Source organism: Saitoella complicata, assembly GCF_001661265.1.
Source record: "Saitoella complicata NRRL Y-17804 unplaced genomic scaffold SAICOscaffold_7, whole genome shotgun sequence".
In the NCBI taxonomy this organism is placed as follows: Eukaryota; Fungi; Ascomycota; class Saitoellomycetes; order Saitoellales; family Saitoellaceae; genus Saitoella; species Saitoella complicata.
The window spans coordinates 303994-326725 of record NW_017566998.1 but is presented as its reverse complement, the minus strand read 5'-3'; the positions used below and the strand labels follow the sequence as shown (position 1 = coordinate 326725).

At 50.5% G+C, this 22732-nt stretch overlaps 11 protein-coding genes across 11 annotated transcripts; 5 read left to right on the top strand and 6 right to left on the bottom strand.

The window, feature by feature from the left end:
- Positions 1-15: 15 nt before the first annotated feature.
- On the bottom strand, positions 16-2462 carry SAICODRAFT_64930 (Pkinase-domain-containing protein). Its single transcript, XM_019170110.1, has 6 exons — positions 2069-2462; positions 1579-2013; positions 1199-1530; positions 677-1145; positions 486-622; positions 16-433 (listed from the first exon to the last, which is right to left on the bottom strand). Exons 1-6 carry the CDS (start codon positions 2183-2185, stop codon positions 235-237), a joined length of 1689 nt encoding a protein of 562 aa, XP_019025298.1. The 5' UTR covers positions 2186-2462; the 3' UTR covers positions 16-234.
- Positions 2463-2708: 246 nt separating this feature from the next.
- Positions 2709-3872, bottom strand: SAICODRAFT_54940 (Nucleotidyltransferase; the record flags this gene model as incomplete). Its single annotated transcript, XM_019169333.1, has 1 exon — positions 2709-3872. The coding sequence occupies one exon, from the start codon at positions 3870-3872 to the stop codon at positions 2709-2711; it is 1164 nt and encodes a 387-aa protein (XP_019025297.1).
- A 639-nt stretch (positions 3873-4511) lies between these two features.
- SAICODRAFT_6473 (vacuolar protein sorting-associated protein 1) lies at positions 4512-6756 on the top strand (the record flags this gene model as incomplete). The annotated part of the gene is made up of 4 exons (XM_019170093.1): positions 4512-4550; positions 4607-4763; positions 4824-6540; positions 6591-6756. 4 exons carry the CDS (start codon positions 4512-4514, stop codon positions 6754-6756), a joined length of 2079 nt encoding a protein of 692 aa, XP_019025296.1.
- A 56-nt stretch (positions 6757-6812) lies between these two features.
- Positions 6813-9427, bottom strand: SAICODRAFT_24485 (uncharacterized protein; the record flags this gene model as incomplete). The annotated part of the gene is made up of 2 exons (XM_019166781.1): positions 6813-9107; positions 9155-9427. 2 exons carry the CDS (start codon positions 9425-9427, stop codon positions 6813-6815), a joined length of 2568 nt encoding a protein of 855 aa, XP_019025295.1.
- Positions 9428-9581: 154 nt separating this feature from the next.
- SAICODRAFT_78436 (uncharacterized protein) lies at positions 9582-10104 on the top strand (the record flags this gene model as incomplete). Its single annotated transcript, XM_019171116.1, has 1 exon — positions 9582-10104. A coding segment is annotated over exon 1 (342 nt), but the record flags the coding sequence as incomplete, so codon positions are not given.
- A 2697-nt stretch (positions 10105-12801) lies between these two features.
- Positions 12802-13131, bottom strand: SAICODRAFT_42963 (uncharacterized protein; the record flags this gene model as incomplete). The annotated part of the gene is made up of 1 exon (XM_019168716.1): positions 12802-13131. A coding segment is annotated over one exon (330 nt), but the record flags the coding sequence as incomplete, so codon positions are not given.
- A 1607-nt stretch (positions 13132-14738) lies between these two features.
- SAICODRAFT_6470 (WD40 repeat-like protein) lies at positions 14739-16271 on the bottom strand (the record flags this gene model as incomplete). Its single annotated transcript, XM_019170091.1, has 3 exons — positions 14739-14761; positions 14832-15123; positions 15183-16271. The coding sequence occupies 3 exons, from the start codon at positions 16269-16271 to the stop codon at positions 14739-14741; spliced, it is 1404 nt and encodes a 467-aa protein (XP_019025292.1).
- Positions 16272-16966: 695 nt separating this feature from the next.
- Positions 16967-18507, top strand: SAICODRAFT_64927 (uncharacterized protein; the record flags this gene model as incomplete). Its single annotated transcript, XM_019170108.1, has 2 exons — positions 16967-18317; positions 18374-18507. Exons 1-2 carry the CDS (start codon positions 16997-16999, stop codon positions 18505-18507), a joined length of 1455 nt encoding a protein of 484 aa, XP_019025291.1. The 5' UTR covers positions 16967-16996.
- A 251-nt stretch (positions 18508-18758) lies between these two features.
- On the top strand, positions 18759-19886 carry SAICODRAFT_6468 (uncharacterized protein; the record flags this gene model as incomplete). The annotated part of the gene is made up of 2 exons (XM_019170090.1): positions 18759-19603; positions 19655-19886. The coding sequence occupies 2 exons, from the start codon at positions 18759-18761 to the stop codon at positions 19884-19886; spliced, it is 1077 nt and encodes a 358-aa protein (XP_019025290.1).
- A 389-nt stretch (positions 19887-20275) lies between these two features.
- On the bottom strand, positions 20276-21855 carry SAICODRAFT_18254 (uncharacterized protein). The gene is made up of 4 exons (XM_019165926.1): positions 21621-21855; positions 20789-21570; positions 20531-20736; positions 20276-20476 (listed from the first exon to the last, which is right to left on the bottom strand). The coding sequence occupies exons 1-4, from the start codon at positions 21835-21837 to the stop codon at positions 20323-20325; spliced, it is 1359 nt and encodes a 452-aa protein (XP_019025289.1). The 5' UTR covers positions 21838-21855; the 3' UTR covers positions 20276-20322.
- An 80-nt stretch (positions 21856-21935) lies between these two features.
- On the top strand, positions 21936-22623 carry SAICODRAFT_29733 (uncharacterized protein). The gene is made up of 2 exons (XM_019167485.1): positions 21936-22238; positions 22289-22623. The coding sequence occupies exons 1-2, from the start codon at positions 21996-21998 to the stop codon at positions 22349-22351; spliced, it is 306 nt and encodes a 101-aa protein (XP_019025288.1). The 5' UTR covers positions 21936-21995; the 3' UTR covers positions 22352-22623.
- Positions 22624-22732: the final 109 nt, after the last annotated feature.

The following is a 22732-nucleotide window of genomic DNA, read 5'->3' as shown; positions in this document are numbered from 1 at the left end:
AGATTGAAGATATTTGGTGTTTTGCGCTGGGCTGACATCATGGTCAACTCGGTCTACGTACGGCCGATGCAGCCGCCACACTCAAAATCCATTGAGCAGCAGCTGAGCCTGAGAAGAACGGAGCAAGGTAAGGTAAGGTATAAAGTAGCCAAGAGCATAAACGCCATCCAAAACACCATCAATCGCAACGTGAAAGAAAAGGGACATGGTTGGGCAAATCCTCCATCAAGCAAATCAGTTCACCAATGGCCATCGAGCCTTCAATCCATCAATCCAACGTGAATAGAGCATCTCAGCAATCGGGCTTCGTGCCAATTGCAGGTGACTCTCCTCCTCTGGAACATCTTGGCCCTTCATAGCGCTGACACAATCATGGTTTGCCGGAGACGAACTTGAGCATGTGTCCGAAAATGTGTCGCAAAGCTCTGGGCGACTGTAGCACTTGTGTCAGAGGCCAAAAGTTAGTTGGGTGGATGTCAGTATACCTTCTAATCTTGCTCCAAGCTGTTTTCATTAGAGTAAACTCCCCTTCAGGATCGATTTCGTCAAAAGCCTTCCACGCCTCGCGGAACTTCTCGAGAGCCTCCGAATGTGATACAGTTTTCCCAGTACGGCTGCGCATCTTCAGGCTTCGTTAGTAACCGCCAGAAGAGCGAAACCTAGCTGGAGCACTGACCTCTTGGAATGTGCCTTCCATAATCTCCGAAAACACCCTACGACCTGCAAGCGCATCGGGAGCAGAAATTGCTGCCCGGGTAGCAAACTCTTCCGACAACGCCTGAGAGACAAAATGTTCGACACGATCCGTGACAAAGTCCTGTACCATTGTATTGGCTTCGCCTGCTCGGGGCACTTCGTCTTGTGGGACATGCAATGGAACCGCCTCTGGAACGAATACGCGCTCGTGCGGCTGTAAGATGTCCCCATGACGATCGATATGGCCACGAATGGTCTCAGTACCGTCATCTGAGGACGCCATTTGGTGCCGCAACGTTTGGAGGACCACTGGTGATACGTTTCGCAACGTGTCCATGTCATCTTCGTGCACCAGGTCATTAGTAGTTGCACTAGTCCTGGGACCAACACTTGACATGATGGTGTCGAACGACCATTCCGATGTCACGGTACCGTGCGGGTCGACAGTGCTATGAAACAATCAGCATTCAGGCCAGCCAAGAAGTGGACGCAGTCAACATACATAGTTCCCTCGTACATCTTCGGCGTGAACCTATCGCCGCGTCTTGCTTCCCATTCTTGCTTCCTTTCGATGAGTTCTCGTAGCAAAGTCGGCTTACCAGCATATCTGATGAAGCGATGCTTCAAGAGTTCCCTGGCAGTAGGCCGGTCTCTGGGATCCTTCATCAAACAAAGACTGACAAACTCTTTGAAGTCTTTCGAGAATTTTCCTTCTAACACTGGCGGTTTGGCTTTTGGGATGACGAACAAGACACGCATAGGATGGTACTCTGACAGGGGTGGCTCTCCCCGAGCTACTTCGATAGCGGTAATACCTAGGGACCAGATATCGGCCTGACACACACGGTTAGCTCTCAATAAGACAAACTCAACCTGTCATACCTTGTAGTCATAACCCGCCTGCTTAATGACTTCTGGTGCCATCCAAAACGGAGTTCCGACAAAGGTATTTCTTCTTGACTTGTTATTTGAGAGTTGGGCGGCCACTCCAAAGTCGGCAAGTTTGACTTGTCCTGTAGACGACAGCAGGATATTGGCAGCTTTGATGTCACGATGGATCTTCCCTTGACCATGTAGGTATGCTAGGCCTTCGAGCAACTCCCTACACAACACCGCGATGTGTGCCTCTGATAGCGGTGCCGGCTTCATCAAATCTAGCACTGACCCACCGGCGAGGTATTCCATTACGATCCATAGCTTGAAACCACGCACGAAGCTAGAGTGATAACGAGTAATCCACGGACTGGCACATGCACTCAGAAGAGCGATTTCCTGTTGTATCTCTACAATGTCATCACTGCTGGACTCCAGATCGATCTGATATATGCATTTAGTATAGTTAACTTTCCCTGAGCAATTTATTACTAATCACCTGCTTGACTGCAACGATATCTCCGGTAACTTTGTTGACTGCCTTATACACCACACCAAACGAACCAGTGCCAAGCTTCTCCAACAGGGTATAGTTTGCCGCCGGTTCTTGAGACATTGCCTGTATCTTGACCACAAGAACTGGTCTCGTGCTTGCAGTGCAAAAACAGCAAACCTGCTCTCAGGGGTGAACGTGGTGTGTGCTGCACCGAAAGCGACGGTGGAAGTGCAGGAGCGTAGGCGATGCAGAGCGGAGAGTACAGGTTGGTATCTTGTCACCGCAGTGTTCAACGATCGTGATGGGTGAGGTGGATTGGTCGGGCTGGCAGAAACATAGCACCTGGTCATCTATTACTGGCACTGTATGCACGGCTGCGGTCCATATACAGCTGAGCCGCCGTAAACACAGGCCCTGAGTATATGGCAGCGGGTCGCAGTTTGAGTAGGTGGCTTCGGGAAAGGATCACGCACGATATTACGAGAAATTGGATTCTGAAAAGACGATTGAATCGCCGTAAACTTCTGTTTTCAGTCACTCCGCAGCTGCTGAGGCATTACTCCACAGTGCACATTTGCGGTCGCGAGCGCTTACCTCCCGGATCCCCATCCCACGGGTCTGCTTACTTCCGCAGTACACATCCTCACCAACGGGTACTGAATATCCGTTCAGGCAGCTCCTCAAAGCGCAACATCCTATACGCTCTATTGAATTCGGATAGCACCCACTTCATCCCGTACTCAGAGACGGCAGCAGCGGTGTTCCATTGCATAAATGGCTCCTCAATCACCAGGGGCCTCGACATCGATTTATCCATTCGCCTGCCGTCAACCGATTTATAGACGGAGCCAATTGAAAATTTGTCCAAGGCTGTACCTGTCCTGATACTCAAGATGTGCTGATCATACCGGTGTCCATCCGGTGTCCTCACCTCTGAATAGAACGCAAACCAACCATACAGAAGTTCACCAATAGACATCTTGTTCAGCCTTGCCCTCTCCTTGAATGGGCCAATCTTGTCGCAATAGGATAACTCGATGTCCTTGCCGTTTTCCTTGTAAGTTCTGATCCTAGTCGGCTTCTCTTGCTGAAGCACTGGAAGAATTGGTTGCCGCAGCATTTGCAGGTACGCAATGATCATAAGGACAAGAGAGTATGAATTTAGAGTTCCATCCGTGGCAGCATTGTTGATAAATCGACGTTTCGCGAAGGTCTTAATCATGGTGATCAACGGGCGGACGCGAGGATCGATATCGCAATAAGATCGAATGAGGTTAGTATTCTCCAAGGCATACCCGCTATCAAAAGGAAGAGTCAGGTCGCAATGTAGCTTCAACTGATCAATCCAAATCTTCAACAACGGCGACTTCGAACGCAAAACAGTTTGGGTAACGGTCATTCCATGTGGCCGAATAGCATTTTTTAAGCGATTGACAAATCCAAAAAGTTCCTCCTTGTCGACCGGCTTCCATTTTGAACTACGAAGGCAGATATCAACGTCTGACCCTCGAACCTCGAGCTGACTTCCTGCCGACCCAAAGAGACAGACAACAAGTCCATAATCTGGGAAACGCTTTTCAACAACAGACTGCATGATTTTGACAAGTTCATGACTTTTATGCCGATCACTCTCTGTTGGTAACACGGCCATCACTTCACGTGTACAATAGTCGGTCAGTTGCGCCGCATACTGGTAGGATATAGGCGCATGCGGAGCATTTGAAAGGGGTTTGTTTGCCGTCTCAAGAAACTCCGTGCCTCGGGGCCCGAGAACTATATACTCTTCCCAGTCACCTTCATCCGTCATATGACGCATAAGCTTGATCCACTGTTCACTTTCGGCCTTATCAAGCAATCGCTGCCGCTGAACAGATGGAAGGTCAGCAACCACGCGACTAACAGGGTACTTCTGAAGACGCCTCAAAACGTTGTTTTGGTCCATTTGCCTTCGATCCTGCACGTCAAGGAGACGCGCAAGGTATTGCATCGTGGAAATGTAATTGTCAGAATGAGGTGGGACCTCAGCAGGCTTGCGTTGTCGATGTACTGAAGGGGGGTACGCCGGTATTGATGATGTCGTTGACCGTGGGGGCCGATCTGGGGGCGGATATTGTCTTGCTGCTGACGGCATGATCTTGGAAGAAGGCCAGCGATTTTGAGGCCGAGCTGGTGGCTGGCCAAGTTGTTCTGCTACATTGGCAGCAGCAGTGTGTATTGAACGGACTCTCCTCATACGCAGATACTCGAGCAGAAGCGGGCTTTCGGTGTTCCTTCTCTTCCTTCTCAGCAGCAGCCGGCCGTGTATACCAGGGAAGGTATGGTGTTCAGGTATGTTGACGCCCTTACCGTATCGGCACGTGCAGCTGCAGCAGGCCCATACAACGTCAGCAGCGCATACACCCCCCAAGAACAAGAACAAGCCAATTGCAACAATCATACAGCGACAATGGCTCAGGAGAACCAGACAGCAGGCATCATGGACAAGGTGCGCTCAAGCAATGCTCTCTTCTTCCTGTACGCTGACGTTGATGAATCCCCCAGGCGTTGATCACGACAATCAACAAGCTACAGGACGCTTTCGCGACTGTGGGCATTCAGAACCCCGTCGACCTTCCTCAAATCTGTGTTGTTGGATCTCAGTCGAGCGGGAAATCGTCAGTGCTGGAAAACATCGTTGGACGTGATTTCCTTCCTCGAGGTAAGCACAGTCCATAGTCGCATTTAAGGGGCTCGATCAATAACCCACGCCCTTTCGCAGGAACTGGAATTGTGACTCGAAGACCGTTGGTGCTGCAGTTGATTAACCGCCCTGCGACGGCGAAAGGGACATCTAAGGTTGACGGCGGCGATGACGTGAACGCCAATACCGATGAATGGGGAGAATTCCTTCACGCACCTGACAAGAAGTTCTACGATTTCAACAAAATCAGGGACGAGATTGTTCGGGAGACAGACGCCAAGACTGGAAAGAATGCTGGTATCTCACCCGTGCCCATCAACCTGCGCATTTACTCTCCAAACGTCCTCACGCTGACACTGGTCGACTTGCCCGGTTTGACAAAAGTACCTGTCGGCGACCAACCGAAGGACATCGAAAAGCAAATTAGAGATATGGTTCTCAAGTACATTACGAAGCCCAATGCCATCATTCTTGCGGTCACTGCCGGTAACACCGACTTGGCAAACTCTGATGGACTCAAATTGGCACGAGAGGTGGATCCCGAAGGTACCCGCACCATCGGTGTTTTGACAAAAATCGACCTTATGGATCAAGGCACGGATGTTGTCGATATTCTTGCCGGACGAGTCATTCCATTGCGCTTGGGATACGTCCCTGTCGTGAACCGTGGACAAAGGGATATCGAGCGAGGCAAGGCCATTTCTGCTGCCCTAGAGTATGAACGTGAGTTCTTCGAGAACCACTCGTCTTATCGATCAAAGGCACAATACTGCGGTACGCCTTTCTTGGCCAGAAAGTTGAACATGATCTTGATGCACCACATTCGCAACACACTCCCCGAAATCAAGGCAAAGATTCAGGCCGCGCTTGTCAAGTACCAGGCTGAACTTGCCAGCCTTGGTGATTCTGTGCTCGGTAACAGCTCCAACATGGTGTTAAACTGCATCACCGAGTTCTGCAACGAGTTCCGTACTGTTTTGGACGGTAACAGTCAGGATCTGTCCAGTGTTGAACTGTCCGGCGGTGCGCGTATCAGCTTCGTCTTCCACGAGCTCTATTCCAATGGCGTGAAGGCTGTTGATCCTTTTGATCAGGTGAAGGACGTTGATATCAGAACAATCTTGTACAATTCTTCCGGTTCTTCGCCTGCTCTGTTCGTGGGTACCACCGCATTTGAAGTGATCGTCAAGCAACAGATCAAGCGTCTCGAAGAACCATCTTTGAAATGTGTGAATCTCATTTACGATGAGTTGGCTCGAATTCTCTCTCAGGTTCTGCAGAAGCCGCACTTCAAGCGCTATCCCGCTTTGAAGGAGAAGTTCCACCAGGTTATCATTTCATTTTTGAAGAAGTCTACGACTCCAACGAACAAGTTGGTTCAAGATCTTGTTGCAGCAGAGGCAACCTACATCAACACCGGCCACCCCGACTTTCTCAATGGTCACAGGGCAATGGCCATTGTCAACGACCGCATGAATGGCCAAAAGCCCGTGCAGGTCGACCCCAAGACCGGAAAACCTCTACCAGCAGGTGTCCAGACACCCACCAGCTCCCAGTCTCTGGACGGAGAAGCTGCCGGTTCCGGATTTTTCGGCAGTTTCTTCGCATCGAAAAACAAGAAGAAGATGGCAGCTATGGAGGCTCCTCCGCCTGTCTTGAAAGCGTCGGGTACTTTGTCTGAACGTGAAGCCATGGAGACTGAGGTCATCAAGCTGTTGATTTCCTCCTACTTCAACATTGTCCGAAGGACGATGATTGACATGGTACCCAAAGCTATCATGCTTAAGCTCGTCCAGTAAGTGTTGCGTCTTTCTATGTTGAGTGTGCAGGCTAACGTGACTTTAGGCATTCGAAGGATGACATGCAAAGAGAATTGCTCGAAAACCTCTATAAGAGTGACATCCTGGACGACTTATTGAAAGAAAGCGAGTACACCGTCAATAGGCGCAAGGAATGTGAGCGTATGGTGGCGTCCCTGTCTCAAGCCGCTGAGATTGTTGCAGAGGTATAGGAGCTATGGAGAACTGATACAAATTGTTTTATTCCGTTGTGTGCTTCGCGCACCTTTTACCCGTTATTACTGCTAAATACATGATGATCATCAAAGGCCGTCGGGTTCGCACGGTCGAGAAGAAGACGAAAATCGTATATGTGGATTTGTGTTCTCCAGTCCTTCAACAATCTCTGCACATGGCCCAGTATCTCCTTCACGTTCCGACTTCGTGAGTCAACTAGCAGCACAGCATCACGTAGCTCTGCCCCTTGAAAGCTTTCCATCAGGGCGTCCAGGCTCCACAAAATGTTGGTTAGAGACAGACTCGCCGCCCGAACTAGTTGTACCGTACAAGCAGGGTTTGTTTGTGCAATGTGTAGCCAGGATTCCTCAAGATTTGGATGTACCCTGGCTTTCGCTGGGGTTTTCAGAGGTGTGGCAAAGTAGGTCATCGGTTCGCTTGTATTCAATTCATTTGTTTTCCGCCGTTTGACAGGTCGACGGGCAACGTTCCGCTCCAGGGGTCTCAACGGTCTCTTCTCAAGTAGTACCTCCGGGGCTGTGCGTACCTCCAGCAGATCGTCAAGGTTTAAAGCATTTGCAGCTTTTGATGCGGCTACTGCTTTGGCTTCTCGAATGTCACGGAGGAGGGCAGAACCGCGCGGAGGCAAAACGGTGTTTGCAGCTCCGTGAATCTCATCTCTCATCTCCAGAGCATCTTCCCACACTTGCGCTTCCCATTCTGGTGCTGGTGCAAGAGCCTCAATTGCGAGTTCTTGTAACTCATTCACAGACAAGGCTTCGGTGAACTCCCTTTCATAATGAATTTGTTGCAACCTTGGCCATCTGGGGACATATAGGTTGTGTGAAAAGGGCTTGACGAAACTTCCACCCTTGATTGCAACCACGAGGGGCTCCTTATACACGATGTCCGGTTTCGGGAGATCCGTGGGAATGATCAGTTGACAGAACGAAGTGGTCACGCTCGTGAACCTCTCTTGATGTTGCTCAAAATGCGAGTTAAGAGAGGCAAGCAAGGGCATTGGTATGTCGTACGACAGGCTACAAAGAACCTGGAAGCATGGCTTGGCACCTTTCTCTACATCTATCTTGTTGGTTAGAGCACCGACGAGGAATGACGTGCACATTTTGGTGGAATTGACTTTCCTTTCCTTTGCTCTTTTCGGATCGAAGCAACCTCCAACGATAGTGAGATCTGCAGTGTCTCCTAAACCTTCAATGAAGTCCTTCTTCAGCTTGATCCAGCCATTGTTCTTTGACCAATAGCGCGTCGAACCCGCTGGTTTGAGGATGAAGCCTTCCTGTCGTTTCTCAATGGCGGCAGCGTACTCTTGTCGCAAGCGTTTCAGCCCAGTATCGAAGTCTTCCCGGAGATCAATTTCCACTCGTTCCGCCAACATGGACCATCCGGCTTCGACCTGCACTACATCATCCAGTACGCGCCTTCGCTGTTCATAGGCATCTCCGAGTAACGAAACATGGTCCAGGCATAGGCAGTCAAAGAAAACCATGATCAAATGTTCGTTCTCACGATCGACGTCTTCGTAAACACCAATTTCCCTTCCTGCCCTCGTCATGAAGTTGCGAACCTTGTCAAACTCCTGAATCGTCCTTGTTTTCTCATTCCAGACGCAGAGTTCTGCTTCAACCACGACACTCGTCTCATATGGCCGGCCATGCCCTGAATCCATCCTCAAAGCTCGTCGCAGAGCGGCATGAACGCCCGACCGATCAGCGGTCGAGTTCCGGCCAGACTTGCTGAAGATCTGGAAGGTCAATTCGCCCCTCCTCTTGCTTCGGCTGACATGAACTTGCATCCTTTCGCCATCATACTTGGTTTCACACCAGAATCGCTTCCCGGTGAGGAGCTGTACAGCGTGCCGCGAGCCCCGGGCTTTGGCCGTTTCAGGTATTGCAATGGGGATATTGATCTGCGGAATGATGAAATGTCTCACTTCCGACCGATACAGCCTTGCAATTTCCCAATCTTCGACCGCCCGTGGAACCCTGCGTATCTCCAGCTTCTGTATAAACACGGACGCAGTGCGCAGGTCATGTTGTACATGGTACGCTTCAGGTAAAAGGAAGTGCAACTGCTTCATTACCCACTGCATATGAAGTTTCAGAGGTAGCATGTTCTTCAGGAGCAGCCGGACCAGCCATTTGGCCTGGGATGCATCCATGCGGGCCAGTATGGGACGTATCAGGTCCGCAGGGCGGCTGGTGCCACTCGTCGGGGAGCGTTGGCCGTCACTGCTGGGCTCAGAGAAACGGCTTCGAGCTGCAAGTTTGCTGAACAACCTGTCAACCTCCAAGATATCAAGTTGACCATGCGATTCACCGCAATTCTGAAATGCGCGTCAGTAGGGCGTAGTGACAAGAATAGCAGACGTACAATTTCTGATGAAACGGCAGCCAGAGCGAGGCCCAGGTCACCCTGATGCCCAAGACGCCAAGCTTTAAGGTTGTCCTTGCGTTGTCCCTGTAGTCCTAAGGCTTCTGCTAAGATTCCAGCGAGCATGCGCTCCTGGAACCCGTACACCCGATCCGGTCGGTGTTCTGGAAATATGGAGGATAATAGTGCAACAGTCAGGGAAGTTTTGTCTTCGTCGGGATGGAACAGGTCCGTCTCATGGTGTGTAAAGAAACTTGAGATACAGTTCTGCATCCATTGTCGCTTGTCCCTTGGCGAACATTTCTTTGTTTCTAGCTTCTCAAGAGTATCAAGCAAACTGCAGACTGAAGCGAACAGGATCATGGAGGGTAAAATATCATGGTTGAGGTGGTGTTGAACTCCTAAAGGACTCTTTGACTTAGGAAGACGCGACGGGCGCGTGTGCGGCTCTTGAGCACGTCGATGCACTGGACGTGTTACTTACCAAGTACACCTACCATAAGGTCAGCACGCTGATACTCCATCCATGGATGTACTGGAGGCTGACAGCCTACTAGTTGAAAGAAACAGCCGCCCAGCGCAACGAAGAACTACGTGCGCATCATACTATGCTCATGTCACACTATTCTGCGGAGCAGTTGATGTATCTCGACGAGTCCGGTGTCAATGAACCCAACGCTCGGCGCACCCATGGATTTGCTCCCAAGGGCAGAAAAGCCAGGGTATCGAGAGTCCTCAAACGTACACCCGGATGGTCCATCCTCCCAGGTCTTACAGTCGATGGATTCGTGGCCCTGCACATCTACCAAGGTGCTTACAATGCGGACCTATTTTACGACTTCATCGAGAAAGAGGTCATCCCGAATACAACACCCTTCCCAGGGCCTCGATCTGTGATTGTAATGGACAATGTGCGCTTTCACCATGATCCCAGAATTGCAGAAATCCTCTCGTACCATGGTCGAAAATGCATCTATTTACCGCCGTATTCGCCAGATCTGAACCCCATTAAGGAATGCTTCGGTATAATGAAGCAGTATATGCGCAAACATGGCAAGGATTCGACTGAGATCATTACGAATCCCTACTACTTTTACTGGGAAACCGCGAAGTCCTCGATTACGCCTGAGATAGCAAGGTCCATGTTCCAGCATGCTGGGATCTCCGCAGAAGTCACACACAGCTTTTTTTAGGTCTTATCTATCGATAGCTTAAGTTTCAGCTCACAATACAATCTTACCCTTGAATTCCTGGCCGTTGTTCTTGCACGCTGAATGACCACGAAAAGGGAGCTGTGGGATGTGGGGTGCATAACTGCGCCACAACTGACGCCACACGCTGGAAAAAGGGATGTGAGAGCTGACATCCTAATGGTTGAAAGAGTGCGTTTTGCGCTTTCAGACAAGACCTTTTCGACTTCGTTGCAACCATTTTTGCGGGGGTTATAAGCTCATGAAAAGCGTGGGATCCCCGAATTCAGGGATTTAAGGCTGCATTAGCTTGCATGGTCTTGCATACGGAGAACTTCGAGGCCGATGATTGAAGAGAAAACAAATAACTATATGAATTTACATCTCCCAGAGCTGAGAGTGGTACCATCTTGATCACCGAGGTCGACTCTATTATCCTACTCGTTGCTGGGCTTCCACTTCCTGCGGTAGTGCAGCAAGCGGTCGTAGTTCCCTCGAGTGATTCCCATGAATTTGGCGCCTTCCCATGACAGATGTTTGAGCATTTTGACGTCATAGTCAGCTTCAGTGAGCTTGGCAAAGTGTTCCTCAACACAGAAGGCGCGCGCTTGCCTTGACGTACTCCAAGAAATCCCTGAGCAAGGACCCTTCAGCATCTTCGTCGATTGGTGTACTTGAACGCGGGTCTCCTGGAGACGGCTGACGCTGAACAGTGTGCTGCATCATAGGTGCCATCGGCCACATGGGTGGGAGAATTGGGTAAGGGAAAGGGAGCCCAGGAGCTTGGGGCATAAAGGTAAACGGCGAAGGGCTGGAGTTGTTTGTGCGGGGCGTTTCCGCGCTGGGATTGTCTGTATTGAAGTATTTGTCGAGGGCGAACCTCTGGGAGGGTTGTGGAGGGTTGCAATGGGTGTCTATCCTACCATACCTGCTGCCCAAGCCGCAATGTCCTCCTCCATCAATCTCAGATGCATCCCATTGATCACAAAGCACTGCCGATCGCACTGAAGGCAAAAGTACATGTCTTTTAACCTCGTAATCATCTCTCGATGAGTTGCGGTGTCCATCCGTGGGGAGCTGGGCTACCGTTTGCGCATTGATGGTTCTGCGGCCCTGCTGCGACGAGGGAGGTACACCTAACAGACGCGTTAAATTACGCGTTTCTTCGACATAGGATGATAAAACAAACTTACTTGATTTGTTTGACGACCAGCAACTCCACCAGTCGACCTATCGCCAATCCCGCAGACCAAGGTTGCTGTAAGAACCCAGGCGAAGTTGAATCCGGCGTCGGTTATTGATTTCGAGATGGGTCCTGATCATTCCACACCCCCGTTTCTTCATACCACACCCCGCGCGCCGAAAATTGAGGAGATCAGAGCAGAAACAAGATGAATAAAATTATTTACAGTAGCAATATGTACACGAATAAATTCCTGACGCTCCCACGCTTCCATCAAGGTCCATATGGACCAAAATAATTGCTAGGCGGGCCCGGAGGAGGCCCGTAAAACCTTTGATGCCCCGGAGCACCCATGGGAAGGTTTCCACCAGCCTGAGTTGTGTCCAATGTGGGTGCCTCAATGTAGTTCTCGTCGAGGACAAGATGCCAGTGCTTGTGTATGTCGTGCATTGTCAAGACCCGGTCGTCGGCCAATGCTTCAGTGATTGCATGCGCACAGGGTAAACCAAAAACCCTCTTCAGGTAACCACGGCAGGTTGCAAGGGTGAAATTGGTGGCGAGCGAACGACGTGCGAGAATGTACTGCTCCTCAATCAACCCCAATGCGAAGCCCGAAACCTTGTACTTGATATCGGCGAAGAAAGCGCCCAAAGTCGGTGGAACATTCACCTTCTCGTTGGCTATCTTCCCTATTATCTCCTTGTGTTGTTCCTCCATGAATGCCCGGGAATGATCCACGACGGTCAAGAGATTGCCTGTGCTGACTCCAATGTGACCTTTGAGACACTTGTGAGCACCTTCAGCACGGGAAGAGACTGACGATCCGAGGTGAGTGACACGGTCAACCCAGGCGGAGACAAAGTAAGTCTTGTAGGGGAGAAGGGTCTCGACGTATGAAGTAACAGTCTCATACCTCTCGTAATCACGCATCAAATCAGCGAGATTCTCCTCGAACTTCTCCTCCGTCAAGGTTTTCATGAGCTCCTGCATGGTATTGAAGAAACCATCCCATTCCTCCTTAGTGCGGAATGCACTTTTGCAGTTCGTCACCACATTCTTCTCAATGTGCCAACGACATAACAATTTGGCGGCGGTGGGGAATACCTTAGCATTTGCATGCATAAGGGCATCTCAAACTTGTTGGTTTTGTAGGTGCAATCCATGACGAAGACGTTTCGAAAGCGTTTCGTGAAACTGACAGATTGTGGGTGGGTGAAGATTAGGCTGGTAATGCGATTTTCGTTGTCCACCCTCTTCCGGAAAGGCAGGCCTTCTTCTTCGAGTTTGTCCAACAAGGCAACAATGGGTGTACGCCCGGCAAGATTCTTGACGCGAAGGTCGCGCTTGGCGTTGTAGATGTTGCGGCGCAAAAAGTCTGGGTTGCCCTCCGGGTCCTCGCGTAGGGCCACGGCAATAGTCCTAGGCAGCGCACCTGCCTTCGTCATCCTCTCAATGTCTTTGATCTGGGTGGCTGTGAGTTTCCTGTGCTGGGGGAGTGCCGTGGGATCGATTACGGGCTCATGGTTGTGCTCCCCGTTCTTTGTCGATAACTCCCAATCTCCTGTTATCCCAGAGAGCTTGCCAACAAGCTTGAAAGGGCAGCCCTGGGCCTTGTGGTTTGATTTGCGCTGACGGGAAGTGCGGTCAAGATTATGGCGATTTCTATACTCGCCGCCACGGGTACATTTTAGCCATACTTTGCCGGGTTTGGATCGCTCAGTTGAAATGGCATAGCCACGGGGCTTGGCCCAGGCCTGGGCATAATTCTTGAGCTCTTCCAGGGTAGGGAAAGAGGCATCAGGTGGAGGATCCATTTCTGTCTCCTACAGCTGAGTTTAATGCTGTTTTGTGGGGTTGTTATGCTCTGATCTCCTCAATTTTCGGCGCGCGGGGGTGTGGTTTGAAGATTTAGGGGTGTGGAATGATCAAAACCCTTTCGAGATCGCCCAGGTCTGGGATTTGGCTCGAGTTCAGTTGAGGGAGTTAGGGTTCCAAGCCTTGCGTCTTAGTGAAGATGACGCTATATTATTCACCTGGACCTATGATATGAAGCTTGGGCCAACCCGTTCGAATGAGGGGGAGGTGAATCTCACCACAGAATCTAACTGGAATCAGCTTCAATCTCGTTGTGGGTTAATTCGCGGTGCCCGTAAGTACCTTGAATTGTTCTTGATAGGCACGCAGAACGGCGGGAGGAGAGAGGTCCTCTTGGAGGGTACGAGACCTTCGATGCAGGGGTAGCTCAGGCTCAGGGGCATCCTCGGGAGCAGGACGGCGGAATGGGATTGAAGGGAGGGTGAAAAACGCGTGTGCGCACCCCCCCGCATGCCTGGGCCTCTGAATAGATGACATGGTGGATGAAATGGTCACTCTTTTGCGATTTGGATTACAGGGCGTGCGCAGGGGCGCATGCATAAACTACTGCTGTGTGCAAAATTCCTAACGTAATTTTCCCATGTGCGCGCGAATCGCAAACTCCATATGACAAAAACCCATAAAACAACATAGATAAAGGCCTCGGAGGTCGAGTAAGGGTTCAAACTGATCATACCTATCCTTAGCAATCACGTCGTGCCACCGGTTTTGGGCCACAAGACCTCCCTCAGTCACTTCATGCTGAAAAAGTGTTTTCAGTGAAAAAGAAAGAAACGGACCCTGGAAGGCACTACGGATGCAGCTCTGGGTCACATGAGATAGAGGGAGCTTGGATGAACATGTTCTGCGTGTGGTTTCTTTGATTCTAACAGTTTTTGAGGTTTGTGGGTCCAGAGAATGTTTTCGATGTTTTCATGCATAATCATGCAACATCATGCACCCAGGCGGAAATCCTTCATAATGTCGCAACTCTATGAGAACCGGTACTACACGCGTTTCGAGGACATCTATCAATTCCTAAGAGTTTGATCTATCGACGTCTACCCTAAAATCGCCCTCCCAAGCCTTGTCTATGAAGATGGGGGGGTTCATGAAACTATCCCCGCGCAGATAGGCGGTAAAATGCGCCGCGTCAAGAATTTTGCACACAGCAGTATATTGCAACTGAGAGTATACCGTGGAAGTCCTGAACATTTCTGAAAATGATAGATGTATTGATAATCAAAGCAATTGCAAATCCCAAGAACGCCCGCTAACCGATAATAATGGCCTAAAAAAGCAGAGACTCATGATTAGTTCATGACATTGTAGGCCAATGTCCCCATAGTATCCAAGCTCAAATATGCCTCGCCTTCGCTGCTGTGATAGAGCGATGTTACTGTATAGCGCATTAGCTTAGCCAAGACGTTCTCGGGCTCGTCAAACTTACATCCGGCGATAGCACTCTTACACTCCTGCGACACCCTCTGATGTGCCCCATCGAGGTTTCCATCCCCAGGCTGCTCAAGCCCATGCAAATCATAAAACAACGCCTTCCGTTTCAATGCTGCGCGACGAGCATGTTCTGGAAGCCACACATACGCCTCGGACTGCTCAAACGCTGATGGCTGTTGCGTTCTCGAGGTGGATGAGCAGAGGGATTCGGAGAAGTCCCAGGTACGCACGATGCGATCTGCGGAGGCGGTTGTCAAGGCGGTACGAGTTTTCATCGACCAAGAAATCTAGAGAGACTGTTAGTCGAAAGTCGTGAAAGGCTATGGTTCTTTCGTGCCTTCTCAACGCCGCTGGACTGTCCTGCCAGGCAGGTAACAGGCTCTGTCTCTTTCAAATTTCTGATATCCCAAACACGAACGACACCATCATCACCACCAGTAGCAAGCCAGCTGCCCACAAACGGCGACCAGGAAACGCTACGCACAGGTCCGTCATGGGCGGAGGAAAGCCCAGTTGCGTGCCTCCAGTCCGCGCGGGTGTCAATGAGTTTGATACCGCGTTGGCCGACAGAAGTACCACCGACAGCGATAAGTCCTGGTGTAAGAGGAGAACCCGCTGCGCAAGTGAGCGCGTTGGTAGACAAGCGACCGTAGGCGATGGACTGGCTGGATTGCTTGATATCCCACAGGAACATGTGGGAGTGATAAAGACTGAGAAACGTCTGGTTATCGGTCGGCAAAAACCCGAGCGACGTGATCCGTGATGATGCCGAAGCAGGGATCTCTACATGAGCTTTGTGGTTAAAGCGGCGAATGATACGCCCAGATTCTCCGGCTCTCACACCGACGAGGTGAACCATGCCGTCCTTGCTTCCAACGAGGAGGGGATGCTCCATTCCTTCTCCTCGGGGGACAGCACTTGGAGCCCAGTCCAATGCGTACACAGGCGAGGGCATAGTCAGCGTTTGCTTGTGAACCATGGTAGGAGGATTAGGACCCGAACTCGCCATAGGTGCGTAAATGAACAGGTTTTGGGACTTGGATCCACTACCGACAGCGACCTGCGAACCATCCTTGTTCGCAGAGAGACAAGTCATGAACATGAGGGCGTCGGGCACCTTCACTTCAGTAGACATAACACCCCTCTCATCAGCGAGTGTATCGAGGACATTCCGCAAAGCACCCCCCTTCTCCTCCTCCTCCTCCGGAATATCGCAGAAATCGAAAAGATCACGCGCATCCTTGTGGTTCGACAACGCTCTTCGGTGTCCACGTCTAATCGCTCCAGCGCGCTTGACTTGTCCAGTCTTGGGTGGGCGGTTGAAGCCCGCTGTACGGACTGATCCGCGGCGAGCTAAACTTCTGGTAGAGCGGACGGGGGTTTTGGTGGTAACGGTGTTGGATTCGGTGAATGTGACTCGTTTTTCGGCGGCCATTGTGTGTGAGCGGATGAGGCGACTGTTGGACCGGCCAAGCTTTGCGCTGCCTTGGAAGCGCTGAGAGTGAGTTGCGAGAGCTGAGATGGTCGACATTGTTCAGCTAGTTGTGTGTAAAGGTGAGGAGTTGTAATGTGAAGCTGAAAAATGAAGAATCAGACCGGCTGTTGATAGAACTGAATGGTAGAATGAGTGTGAATGGCGGTGGTATTGCCTGTTGAAAAGAACGACGAAGGGCAAAAGCTGAACGAATGAGTGACTGGTTGTGGAGAAGTCGACGGAAATGCGGCAGAGCAGAAGGTTATACTGGAATTTGCCACCATGATGGCCGATCGTAATGGGAGAAAGGTCGGCTGGTAACTGGTAAGGATCTCTAATTTCGGGGAGGTTGTTCGTACGCGAATTTCCTTGTTTGGCCATACCAGTGCTTTTTGGAGGCTGGTCCGTGCGCGATTGCATGGCTGGGCGGTCGCGGGGGGGCTGGTTGGAGGGGTGAAGATCGTGATGCCATGTCCAATGCCGAAGAGACGGAATTAGATCGGGACTTTTTGCACATTGCTTTGTGTTCCTTGTGTTTTTCGAACTGTTTCTGAGGGGGCCCGTCCCTCACAGCAGGGGCTGCACGCGTAGGCAGCAGCAGTCGAAGGCACTGGTAACGTTGACATTGGAGGATTGATCTCCATCACGTCCGGAGTATCGCATCGCATTTCACGCCTTCACAGATAATGGAAACCCTACTGGAGCGTACACGGGGAGCACATGAGAGTATCGAGCGCTTCGAGCAGGCAATTGTTGACAGGCTCGCCGAGAACCCTCGGACTGTGCGTGGTCGGCTAGCAAACGAACACCAGGTTGCCGACCTGCTGGGCAGAATAAAGCAGTCAAGTCAATCCCTTATTGATGCCTACGCAGACGCGGACGGCGCACACGCCAAAGAGGTCGAAGCACTGTCGGGTCCAGACCCATTCGCAGAGTTCTACAAGCAATTAAAGGATGTCAAAGACTTCCATCGGAAATACCCGAATGAGACTGCCGAAGATCTCGAGCAGCAGCTGAGGAAGCGTTCGCGAGATGAGTTTGAGGAGTCGGAGGTGGACAGGCTATTCTCGGGAGAGGAAGGAAACGGCCGCTTCTTCGACTTGTACACACTTCACGAGGAGTACGTCAATTTGAAAGGAATAAAACCTACGCCATACCTTCGCTACCTCGACATCTACGACGACTTCACGATTGTACCGCGACAAAACAAGACGGATTCCTACTTCAAATACGTCGGCGCATTGAAGGATTACCTCGCATCATTCTTCAAGCGAGTAAAACCTCTCGAGAATCACGAGAAAGTACTTGCAAAGATATCGGACGACTTTGCCCGTGAATGGGAGGAAGGAACATTACCAGCATGGAAAGATGATCCAACGGCGCCAGCAGCGGCTACAAGTGAAGGCATTTATTGTGACGCTTGCGAAAAGTACTATTCTAAGCAGACGGTGTACGACGCACATCTGAACAGCAAGAAGCACAAGAAGGCGGCTGGGGCAAGAGGCGACGGAAACGTCGCGGGAGAGGCTGCGAAGACTCCCAGCAAGCCCCGCGACACGAAACATCGTGCCATTGCGGAAAGAGAGTACATCGTGGCGAAACTCTCAGAGATTTTAATGAAGCAAAGACAGGACACGAAAACCAATGTGGAAAGAAAACAGTCCCTGACGGATACCGAACGACGAGCAGAGCTCGATGCAGTAGACGAAGGAGCCGTGGAAGGAGCGGAAGACAAGGATGACGATTCAGATGACGAGGAACGTATCTACAACCCTCTGAAGTTGCCACTGGGCTGGGATGGTAAACCTATCCCGTACTGGCTTTACAAGCTTCATGGACTTGGCGTAGAATATTCATGTGAAATTTGTGGAGGGCATGTATACCGAGGAAGAAAAGAGTATGAGCGTCACTTTATGGAGGGTCGCCATGTGTATGGTCTCCGATGTCTGGGAATTCCGGCGTCGCATCTCTTCAAGGAGATTACGAGCATCGCCGATGCCACTGCTTGTAAGTCACCGCGTCTTTCACTGCCCGCAATACGTATGCTAACTTGAACCTGATAGTGTGGGCCAAGCTGAAGACCGAAAGACGCGACGTGGATATGAAGAAGGATGCTGCTGTCGAGATGGAGGACGACGAAGGAAATGTCATGTCGGAGAAGGTCTACAACGATCTGAAGAACCAAGGCCTCCTATGATGATATTGCAATCGTAGAATTTCGAAAGCCGAATATGACTTGTCAAAGCAATTCCCATCGTAATTCATTCATAAACGGCGTATCTGCTTGCGAGGATCTGTTGCAGTCCTTGGGCGCGCATACCGGTATTCCCGAGGAAGCCTCAGCCGTAGACCACATCAAAACAAACCCGAGAACAAAGACCCCCGAACCTATATCGCCGAGGACCAGTTGAAGCCCCTACAAACTCCATTGTAATACATGGTCTCGACATGGCGAGCGAAGCTAGGACGCCCGCTTATGAGAGGGCCCGAGAAAAGGCTATGACTGCTGCAGCTCAACGACCAGAATCGAACCGAACGGCCACATGGACACGACCATTGATGCTTGTTCAGCAGAGACAACATGAGCATCAGAATCCTAATCCACGGGCACGGCCTAGTCATCGAAGACGGCGTCTGTCGTTACAACTCCCGGGACGAGTTGGACCACCGCCTACACCCAGTCCCGCACAATCACCCGTGTTTACATACGGTGCTTTCCCTTCACCGGTGGAGCAGCCTGCAGGCCTTGAAATTGAGGTGGAAGAAGATGAACCAGCAGATACACTGCTGTTGCTCGCAGCACAAGAACGTCGGGTGTTGGAGTTGAAGGAAGAGCTGCAGCGGGAGGAGCAGAAGTTGAAGCGATTGCAGAACCAGTGGGCCAGGGAGCAGATCCAACGAGTCAAAGAGGAACATTTTTCATCGGACGTCAACCAACGTCCTGCCGCTACTTCACCCTTAATACCTCAGTTGAACACACTTCAGCCGGATGTGTTGAGAACCGCACGAAGAATGGCTCTTACCATTTTCGAAGATGTCCGTTCGGCAACAATCGGCGAAGCTGGTCAGGAGACTCGCTTTGATGCGCTGTCGGACGACTCGAATCTTGCTATCGACTCCCTGTCGCCATTTGTGTCTCCCGAACGACCTACTCGCCGCTCGCCCGTAGCCGAGGAGACACCGAGAACATCAACAACAAATCAGGAGTCTGCTCTCAAACAGTCAGGCGAAAGGCCCAAATCAGTTTCTGACGCACAAACTGCTTACGAAGATGGTTCGCGCAAACCATTAAGGTTTGTTACTTGTGAACTTGCGCAAGACCCGCCATTGCTGACTCTAACCAGTTCTGTAGTTCCGGCGAATCGCGACAACCTGACCTTGCAAAAGTCTGGGATGGAATATGCAGTTCCTTTAGCAGTCTCGGCAGTCCCAGTGCCCTTCGCAGGGTTAGGTATTTGGCTGACGAGGAAGGCGAAAGAGTACGAGGAGAAGATCTTTCTTTCCCATCCCCTCTCATCTGAGGAGGGAGGGCAAGGAGCACAGGCGGGCGACGAGGTGAGGCCTAAGACCTCATGAACAACGAACATTGCACATTGATTTTGCTTGGAACGGGGCGTTTTTGGGATTTTTTACATACATCATGCACTGGCAAGGCATTGGAACGGGACGGCGTACTGGTTATTGCATTTTGCTAACTTATAATACCAACCTTTGAACGTTATTACAGACCCTATAGCAGTGATGTTTTGCGGCGTGCGACGTCTCTTTTGGTGGTGAAGGCAATCACCCTGAGAGCTCATGTGCCTTGGCCTATATGAATCAAAGTGCAAACTCTGCAGGCTAGTTTGCACCACCTACTAGTGAAGGCTACGATTCTGAAGCTGCTGATATGGAGGAAAGTATGGACGTTTCGGATACCAGTGATTGAGACCAGGTTATGGGAACAGGCGTTCCGGTTTACATCTATTCGGCGACATATTCATCAATTCTATTATATTGTCTAACACCTAGTTTATTTTGCACCGACAACAATCAGGTTTCTCGGGGAGAGGTTATAATCAAAGCCGGGAACGATGTCGGCTGTACTCAGATTGTTCTCTTTCAGAAACCAATATCTGTCCATGACGATGACGCTCTCAATTACTGGCGCAAGCACAGCCGAGAGCCTACGTAGACCAGGTTAGCAAAAAATAGTTGATGAATGACTTTGGGCTACTCACGTCCATACGATCTTGATTTGATCCTCCTTGTCCTTGTACTCCTCAAAATATTGCTTTGCCTCATCATCCGTGATACACTGCGGCGGCATCTTCAATTTGTTGAGAGCTGCTTGAACGTATGCAGTGAAATCGACATAACAATGTTTTCGAAGCGATCCGATGAGCAAAGGTTTCCCTGCTTCTGCTAGACACTTGTCGACAATAAGCTATGCCATGTCAATGCCTATTCAGGGATAACAACCGGTATAGGGATAGTACCTTCTGAAAAAGCGCACGGAAGAAATGGCGGCGGTAAAAGTTCGAACTGGTTTCCTCTGTCCATGTTGCAGGAGCTTGACATCTGGCCCAGTACGGTTTAGTCCCACGCTCCAGACTCGTGCACTTGGAGCATAGTACGTACCCAGTCATGCGAGTTGTGAGGTTGAAATTCACCCCCAGATCACTTAACTTCTTTGATATTGGGAAACCATCCTCATGTCCATCGACTTTTGTCTGAATGAGGTTGTAGCAACAGCCAACCACACAACATGCTCGAACATTCTCATTGTCCACCAGCATCCGAATAGTATTCTCGGTTAGACTTCCACATGCGTGTAAACCAATGACGATGCAGTCTTTCGTAGCTGACTCTGGGTGCCAGGCATCAAACGCCGCAGAGAGGTCACTATCTTCGATTCTCCTCGAGAAGTGTTGCACGGATCCATTCTTCACCTTGGCGCGGGAATCGAAGTATTTCCCTCCATCAGTTTGATCCTCGTTGCTGTCGATCGCTAGTACGTTTAGACCGTAGTTGTTGGCGAGCGTTCTGCTCAGGTAACCCTGGCCAGCGCCGAGGTCGATGACATTCTTGATGTTCATGCCCTCCGCAAGCTCAGCAACAATGGCGCTGAGATATTCTACCTCATGCTTCTTCTTAGGCTTCATGCCGACTGCGAGTCCGATTGGGATTTTGATTGTTTCCCGTGATTCATGATCTCTTGGTATCGACAATGCCCGAACGCGGTTCAAGAAAATCGTGAGCGAATCCGGTTGAGTAGGCACTACCACTGCGTCAGCAGGCTATTGAATTATCAAAGGAACATTGACTCACCATTTCCACCCTCGATAAGATCTTTCAGGACAGCGCTGCAGTCCGTCGCCTTAAAATATGTGATCCATTCCGGTGGTAGAGACTGCCACAGATTTAAGATGAAGAAGTCGAGGATGTGAATGCCGCCAGATAAAAGCTTGAATAGAGGATCCTCTACGAAGGCATGGAGATCTTCAGTGTACGTCGAAGCGTCGTCGTAGGCCAGAGGAAGTCTCATGGGCTGCACCAGTTGCCTTTTCCGCGTACGGCAATTCGTCGTGTCTACGTTACGGTGTGGCGGGTGTCGGTGCAGGGGAGCGGCACGGGTACGAGGACAGCTGGGGCGACTTCATCCCTCCAAGGTTGTTTTGTTACACCAAGAATCTCCAACTCACAATGACCAAGCTCGTCCAACCAGTCCCCCTCTACCGCGCGCTCCTCCGTGCTGCCTCCTCCTTATCCGCCTACAACTTCCGCTCCTATGCCCTCCGCCGCACAAAGGATGCCTTCCGTGCAAATCGTGAACTCTTTGGTGAGGCAAGAGATAAGGCGCTGCAGCAGGGGGAAAATGACTTGAAGATGATGAAGAGGCAGGCTGCAATCAGTCAGATGTTCCAGACCGACCGGTTGGTTGTTGAGGTAGGTTATCATAGCATCGAGGTGTGATATGTTGCTGATGGTTTGTCTAGGGTGGTTTGGAAGGAAAGGACAAGGGTGTCAGGGCACGAGTTAAGGATCAGGGATGGGATTAAGCTGCTGATTTGGAGGTGAAGAGTGTGGTCGTGAACGACGAGACAAAGAGACCGGACACTGCGTCGGCACTTATACAAACAGAGGCTCACCAAAAGAGTCCTCATATTTATGTACGATTTGGAGGTCTACAAAAAGAGTGCGCAAATGGAGTTTTTTGGGGTTTTGGTCATCATTATCAATTTTGTCAGTATTTTTATCCTTTATGTCTGTATATGACACGCATGTCCCCAAGAGTGGAGTGCGTCAGAATCGGATATGGATCGAAATCAGGTTTCATTGATTTTCTCTCCGGTCAAGGCGATATAGATCTTTAATCATGATCACCTAGAATGTACCAACGGTACCCTCAGAGTTTTTCTACGTTACCTTGTTTCTGTTGC